The sequence below is a fragment of the Cupressus sempervirens genome, chromosome 7, assembly GCF_028749045.1.
Source record: "Cupressus sempervirens isolate cs-2001-9-10 chromosome 7, ASM2874904v1, whole genome shotgun sequence".
NCBI lineage: Eukaryota > Viridiplantae > Streptophyta > Pinopsida > Cupressales > Cupressaceae > Cupressus > Cupressus sempervirens.
The window spans coordinates 614,875,101-614,883,441 of record NC_143124.1 but is presented as its reverse complement, the minus strand read 5'-3'; the positions used below and the strand labels follow the sequence as shown (position 1 = coordinate 614,883,441).

General features: G+C 36.1%; 1 protein-coding gene and 1 long non-coding RNA gene across 2 annotated transcripts; one reads left to right on the top strand and one right to left on the bottom strand.

Moving 5' to 3' along the window:
• Window positions 1-800: 800 nt before the first annotated feature.
• Window positions 801-5,952, bottom strand: LOC149548216 (uncharacterized). Its single transcript, XR_016354003.1, has 2 exons — window positions 5,699-5,952; window positions 801-1,587 (listed from the first exon to the last, which is right to left on the bottom strand). It is a non-coding gene; the product is annotated as an uncharacterized LOC149548216 (long non-coding RNA).
• On the top strand, window positions 1,951-6,086 carry LOC149548215 (cytochrome P450 86B1-like). The gene is made up of 2 exons (XM_089792259.1): window positions 1,951-3,027; window positions 4,741-6,086. Exons 1-2 carry the CDS (start codon window positions 2,267-2,269, stop codon window positions 5,564-5,566), a joined length of 1,587 nt encoding a protein of 528 aa, XP_089648385.1. The 5' UTR covers window positions 1,951-2,266; the 3' UTR covers window positions 5,567-6,086.
• The last annotated feature ends 2,255 nt before the right edge of the window (window positions 6,087-8,341 follow it).

Genomic DNA, 8,341 nt, shown 5'->3' with positions numbered 1-8,341 from the left:
TTCCAGTAGAAATTTTATGAAGTTGTCTTTAAGTCAATGGAAAGGGGGATTGTACAACTGTCATTGCAAGCACTCATGGCTACATTGCTCCAAGTATGCAATCAATGCCATTAAGGAAATTTAATTATTTTTTATATAGTTTCTTTGTGGAATTTTATAAAGTTGTCTTGAAATCAAACACTTCTAGAAATTCCAGTAGAAATTTTATGAAGTTGTCTTGAAGTCAATGGAAAGGGGGATTGTACAACTGTCATTGCAAGCACTCATGGCTACATTGCTCCAAGTATGCAATCAATGCCATTAAGGAAATTTAATTATTTTTTATATAGTTTCTTTGGACATTGGAATGAAATTTGTGTAATGTTTGCAAAGTATGTATACACATTTAAAATGAGCGAGAAAAGCGAAGTGTACAACTTTGAGATAGTGCTGATGGAGCTTGGCAAAATAGCTCATGGAGGTTGAATTTCGAGAGAACGAGGGAATTGTACTTTGGATTTCTCACAAGATTTCCTCTAGAGAAAGTGCATTAGCAGTTTGGGAGAAGAGGGTTTTTGAATCTTGCAAGGAAGAGATGATGAAAGTTCTTATACTTTCATTGCTGTGCACCAGATGTCTTCCTGCACTAAGGCCGCGTCAGCAGGCCCTCCATCACTGCAGATTGCACTGCTTGCCAAACAAGGGTGAGGTTCTAGATCAACTCAGTTGTAGAAGCTGAAGTTGATGGCAGAGCTGCCACGAAGCACTCTCTGATGGATATAGAACTTTGGAGATGTTTTGAAAATAATGCATTAAAAATATTTAAAAATAAATCATCACAAACCTTAGAATAATAGATATCTGTTTCGAAAAAATTAATAGGTGGTACGCTACTATTACATGGGGACTAATAATAAATTTACACCCATTAGACGCTTCCCCATATTGGACCCCGTTCAGTTATTGCATTGTATGAAACTTTCTTCCACCTAGGAAACAGCACCAAAATTTCCTTCCTTTAACGGCATACAAGTCTTTAACAACCGAACCAATAGTAGGTGGAGCGTTGGAGAGTTGAGGTAGAAGTTAGGACACTTATTTCACCTCTTCAATGATTTTAACAGCCCGCCTTAAGAAACTGCCAAATTTCCTACACAATGATGATGGTAGACACATCCGTCATATGAGAGATGTTACTCATATGGAAATTTCATTCATTGTAAGCTTATTATTGCTATGGTTTTACAATCATGAACTCCTCGAATGGGACAAGAAGAGTGGCCAATGAAAGATATTTATAGATGATGAATGAGTGCGAGGGGATTTCGAGGTTCAAGCCTCCATGGATGTCTACCATGCGTTCTCTCGTCACTACTGATCCCAACAACATTCTCAAGACAAAGTTTGGGAGTTTCGCATTGGATGCGCACTACAGATTCCTTTCCATTCATCTTCTCGTCGATGGCTGTCAATGGCAATGTGCCCCAGAGATTACGACCTCTTTTCTCCCTTTCCCTACTCTCAAAGACGAGATGATCCACACCATTCAAGAATCACTTGACAGCAAGCTGCTTCCGGTGGTGGATCTTCAACTCTGTAATTACAATTCTGTTTGCCAAATAATAGTTTTCATCATGTTGTCAATAACATAAATACTTTTTCTTTTGACCAATTTATCTTTATCTTGCAGTAAGAATCTTGAATTTCTATTATGATGTAAAAGTTTTGAGCAACCCACAAGATCCAAAAATCCCTTGTAACAAAAAAATCACTCTCCAGATTAAAATAGAAGCAACCATACAATTAATTATCTATCTAATTACAATGAATGAATCTTTGAATACATAGACAAAGATGAAATACAGACAATTAGAACCTGACGTTAATTAAAAAAATAAATAAATGACATAAATGAATTTGAGAACTAATTAGGTAAAACACTTAAATTGAGACCAACAAATGCGAAATATAATCTTGTACTTTTTCTATCATATATTTATTCAGGAATGTTAAAGACACTGTAGCCAGTTATATTTCCCTTAATTGATCCATATATAATTTGATTCCTCCGTATCTTTTCCTGTGACTTATTCCTCCACTACAACCATTTTCAGACAGATATTTATTGATATGCTACCAAACAAATATCACAAGTACCAAATGAACCGAACCAATCCACCGATTTTTCATTTAATGGCATACAACTTTTTAGAAAGCGGATTACTAGTGGATGACAATTTGTAAAGATGGCACGAGAGATTAGAAATAACACTTACTCCATTCTTTAATGATTCCAACAGCCTTCCCTAATGGCCTTATATTACTGGTACGCCGGAGGACAATGCAAAATGTCCTGCAGACGATAATGAAGATGGACGCATCTTCCCTGAGTGACAAGGCTCCTGTTGTGGGCATTTCATTCATCTTAAGCTTATCATTACTCTGGCTTTGGCACCATACCTTCAATGGGGCAAGGAGCTGTGGACCTCGTGCATGGCCAATACTCGGAATGCTTCCCTCTGTGTTTTATCACTTGAATGATATCTACAATTGGACAACCCAAATGTTGATGGAGTGCAAGGGAACTTTGAGGTTCAACCCTCCATGGATGTCTAACATGCTTTCGCTGGTCACCGCTGATCCTAAAAACATCGAGTACATTCTCAAGACCAAGTTTAGGAGCTTCCCAAAGGGTGCCCGCTACAAATCCGTTTTCAATGATCTTCTCGGTGATGGCATCCTCAACATAGATGGGTCTCGATGGGAGCTTGCCCGGAAGAGCATGAGCTCCATCATCCATTCCCCCACTTTCAAAGACATGATGATCCACACTATCCACCAATCTGTTGAGAGCAAGCTGCTTCCAGTGGTGGATACCTTCTCTAAGACAGGGAAGATGGTGGATCTTCAGGATGTTCTTGTGCGTTTTGGCCTGGATAACATGACTATGCTAAGCTTGGGCGTGGATTTGGGAAGCTTGACAACCGCAACCGATCATTCGGAGATTTTGCGAGCCATTGAAGAAGCCTTGGATGCAACAGTGCGTAGGTGAACATCTTCTCAAATCTAATTATGAGTATGTGGTATTTCAACTTAAATATATTTTAAGTTTTGAGGTAGTTAGAATTTAGATCGTTTTAATAAATAGTTTGGTCTTTCAATTTTGTTTGAACTGCATACATTCTTTAAAACTTTGAGAGGACTCGTCAATAAATCAGTTTGAGATGAGCCATCTAAACAAGACAAAAATTAGAGGGTATCTTGTGATTTGCAATGAATGAATCGATAGGTGTGATGTATATGCAACAACATATTTGAGCTTTGATTTTTAGAGATTGTTTGACTTAAAACATATATTGTTAAGTCAAATTTATTGATCTATATTTTATGAGTAATGATTCACGAATTCATTTCTTATGAGAATAAATGGAACACTTAGCACTCATTGGATCTAGGCAATACTATCACAGAAGTGAAGTAAGATCACCTATCCCGTTACTACTCCAGCATGAGCACACTTAACTACAGAGTTTCCTCAATTGTTAAATCCACCCTACTTGCAACCCCAATTGCAAGCATTGATAGATGGTTGCAACCCCATTCTGCTTGAAACATACTCTTTGACTTTGTTTAGATGGTTCCAAATTAGTGACAGATGGGTCTTACAATCTTGTTTAAACAACATCCTGCTTTTGACTTCATCACATGACTCATCAATAGATGTGATTTCAGATGGACCATCTAAACAAGTCAAAACTCAAGAGTGTGTTCTATGATTTGGGATGAATCAATAGATATGATGAATCTATAATACATACTGAAAGTTTTAACTTGTCCAGATAGCTCAACTTAAAATCACAATAATAAATAGATCCTATAGTGTTCTTTAAAAATCACACTTAAGTTTTGACTTTCTCACATGACACGTATTCTTAGATGTGTCACCAAAGCAAGTCGAAACTTAAAAGGGTGTTGTGCAATTTGAGATGAATCAATAGAAGTGATGAATCTGCATTACGCACTCAAGTTTTGACTTATTTAAAAGGTTTAACTTGTACCATAATAACATATGGATCTTACAATTTTATTTGATCAACATAATTTTAAGTTTTGACATTCTTTAATATTAGACAATGTATGTTATTTCAGATGAATCATATACACCAGGCAAAAACAAAAATGTATAATTCAATTTGAAAATGAATAAATAGTATTTGTAACAGCATACTCTCTTTACTTGTTCCAACTCAAACCATACAAATAAATGAATGTGACATTGAATCAAATTTTAATTGTATTATATATGCTTACATAGATTTATTTTGAAAAAAGTGCAATTTCTGACAAATCGTCCAAGCTAATCAAAATTTACACAGATTTTCAACTTTCTATATTTTTTGTGATATTGCTATCAGAATTTAACCGTGTAGTTTTTAAGTCAAACTCATTGACCCATGTTTCATCAGTAGTGGTTTACAGAAACTCATCTCTCATAACGACCAATAGAACTCTTATCACTCATTGGAACTAGGTGATATTGCTTAAGTATTCTATTCATTGTCATGAGAAATGGGTTTGTGTAAACTATTACTCATGAAACATGGGTCACTAAGTTTGATTCAAAAACTACAGAGTTAAATCGTGAGAACAATATCACAATTTGACTTAAATTACTATACAAAATGTCTCCTACTTACCATCTATATTTATCAAGACTTTATTAAACAGAATCCATCTATAACATTCTGTTTAAACCTGCAGGTTCATTCTACCTTCTTTTGTATGGAAGAGCATGAGATATCTGGGTCTGGGAACGGAAGGGAAACTGAATGCATCCCTGCAAATTATTAATGCATTTGTTTCCCGTGTAATTGCGGCCAGACGGGAGGAACTCAGAAGAAGCGATTTCGAAGGGCACGACATACTGTCGACAATGATGCGAACAGAGTGTGAGATGAAAGACGAAGCCCTACGAGACGCGACACTGAACTTCGTGCTAGCAGGGAGGGACACAACCTCCATAGCGCTCTGCTGGTTTTTCTGCCTGCTTGCAAAACACCCAAACGCAGAAGAAAACATTCTGGCCGAAATCAGGCGAATCAGGGGAAACAGGGGCAAATTGTCGGTGGAGGAGGTGAGAGAGATGCACTATTTGCAAGCGGCATTGGCGGAAACCCTAAGGCTTTACCCTTCGCTCCCCATTAACTGGAAACAGACAACACAAGAGGAGGTTTTGCCCGATGGCACGCGCCTCAAGAAGGGCAGTAATCTCATCTTCCCCATCTATTCCATGGGAAGGATGGACTGGATTTGGGGCCAGGATTGTGCTGATTTCAAGCCCGAGAGATGGCTAAAGGGGGGCGTTTTTGAGGGTGAAGGGGGGTTTAAATATCCCGTCTTTAATGCAGGCCCTAGAGTGTGTCTTGGCAAGGATTTCGCGTTCCTGCAAATGAAATGGGTTGTGGCTTCTCTTCTTCCTCGATTTCGAGTTCAGTTGCTCAATAACGATCAAATTTATCGGCCTCAGTTGGGGATCACGCTTGGTTTCGCCAAGGGATTGCCAGTTACCATACACCCGCGCCCTTGATTGCATTTGTATATAAATGGGAAACGAGATCCATGAAAAATTTATATAGATATATGTTTTAGAGGGACGAGATCCATGAAAAATGAAATCCCTCAATTTCATATATACTAAATATTGAATAGATTGATTTACCTGCATAATTTCCATGTCGGTTTGATGTTAAATCAGTCGACTCTATAGATCTGTAGAAGTAGTTATTTATCGACATCAATCTTCATAGCAATAACATTTGGGCTGCCGTCACGTCCGAACGCCTGTGCTGATTTTGCTACTCTGTTGATCCAACTTTGTATAGTTGCGCACTTCATGTTGATTCTGTCCCGATTGTTCCGTTGGGGAAGGATGGGCGATGGCTATGCAGCAAGTTATTTAAAGAGGCCTCTCCTTCGTAAGTTATCTAAATAAGTGGCTATATAGACATCTACGAAAGGATGCCATCTATTTTCAGTGTCGAATTTTTCAATTATTGTCTTTATTAAAATGAGTTTTTATATATATTTATTAATTGATTTTTCATAAACTAGCATCTATATTCATAGAAACACATATTTTAAGTTGTCTTGTAAAATACAAATTATTAATAGTAATCAATTAGAATTTATAATAATAATCATAGTAATAATAATAGAAATAATAATATTAATAATAGTAACAACAACAACAACAATATTAAATTTTATTTATATTAAAAAAACTTGAAAACAAACTTATTTGTTTGGGAACAAAATATAGATAATTTTTTTATTAAATTTTTTTAAAACCTAAAGACTAATGTAATATCATAGTTGGAATCTTGTTACTTGTACCAATCATAGTCATCTTTCATCTACTTGATAATCACATGGATGTTTATAACCTTGATATAAAATTTGCAATTTGATTTCAGTAGTATGTGTTAGGAAATAACAACAAAGCAAATAAACAGAGATAGGAGTAAAAAAAAAGCATACAATGAACATACAACAACAATATGAGAATACATTGCAACAATCTATAGAATACACAAAACCCCGGAAGAAATTGGTTATCTTTTTATTAATCAACCACCAATAGTTATCGACAACATCAACACATTAAATTCTTACATTACCTTTTACAAATGATATAATATACAAGAGTAATAGAAACATGGCACTGAAAAACCAATCTGAAAGTCTAAACTAGGCACCAACATCTGGAAGCTTCACAAAGTCAAACTTTGTAATAAATGTTTCAACTACTTACAAGCAACTCTTACATGTGCAATTAACACAACAGTTTTTGCCATTTCACAAGGGGCAACAAGGTGAACCTTGAATCCTATGAAATAGCGAAGTAGGTATAACACAAAGGTTAGCTACAAAAATCTAATGTTTGCAATAGATGCCTCCTCTTTTGAAGTAAAGTGCACCATGGAAAATATTCTAAATGATGAATAATCATCCTTAGAAAACAAATAGAGATTGGGAACGAAAGGCTTTGCAATTTGCTCGAGCAGAGCGTGAGTAGTTTGTCCTTGGTGTAACCCCTGAAGTGTCAATCTTTGGGAGCCGCACCATCTTTTTTCCCATATTATAGTTTTATTTCATTTGCTTTGTTTTTTTTCATCGTTCTTTAGTTCTCTTTTTTTGTGGTGTCATTTCTCGATTTTTGCTTCTGGTTTTTTGTTGGTTTGGCATGCAGTTGCTTCTCCTACTCCCTGTCTGGTTCTTTTCCCTCTCTCGTACTTTCTTTGCTCTTTGCCTTTTAGAGTGGCTTTTGAGGATTGGTTTATTTTAATGAGGCTAAGAAGATATGGCCTATTTCTCTAGGTTATACGGGTGTTGGAACAAATTTGTTGGATAGTAGTAATAAGGATGTTATTGATAAGGAAGAGAATGTAATTAATAAAGGTGTAGAAAGAAGTAAAGGTGTTGATGGTATAGAATCTACTAAACATTCTTCAGATGAAGCAATCATAAGAACAAAATCGTTCTACAAAGCAATGCTCATAGAGGAATTAGAGACTATTTGCTTGCCCTCAACAAGATTTGATGGATAGTTCATAATCAGAGAACTTTTGGGGGAAACTGCCAATAGAACTAAAGAATGTAACAAAATTCCCTCTAGAAACTCTAGAGAAGGATGTGATAAGGCCCCTACAATTGATTGTAAGACTTTTATTCTCGCTCCCAATGATGGCATGAAAACTACCATTAGAAATGAGAGACCCAGACTAAAAAATGTGGTTGTTTCCTTTATTACTATTGATGGGGATTTTTTACTCTCAAAAATTTTTCTTGATGATCGGATGAACAATGTTTGGGGTGTTAAATTAGGTATTTAAAATAATTTTTGTCATATTCTTCAAATAGGTTTTTTTGTTATTTTCTTTAAAATCCACTTATGCAAGAAAATGTGCTAAAAAAAAATTCTAGAATGTGGGTAAAACCACCTTTAGGACATTTCCTTGGTCAACCGATGGTAAGATGGAACAGATAATGGCAAGATCCTCACCCCAGTGGCTAGACATTATTAATCTCGAACTAGAATTTTAGCCCTTCTTGCCCCAAAATGTTGATGAAATTGGGTTTGGTGGTTCAAGTAGAGGAATCTAAGATTATTCTCCCTCATCTCAATGTGAGAGTCCTTATAACCCTTACCCCTAGTGTGGATATTCCTAAAAAGATTTCCATGGCATTTGATGGGTTTTTTTGAGTGGGATGTTAACCTTCTTGGTAACCAGAATGCCTGCTTCAACTATAAGAAGAATGACCACAACAAGAAGAATTGTTGTAATTTCTATTTATCCATCCC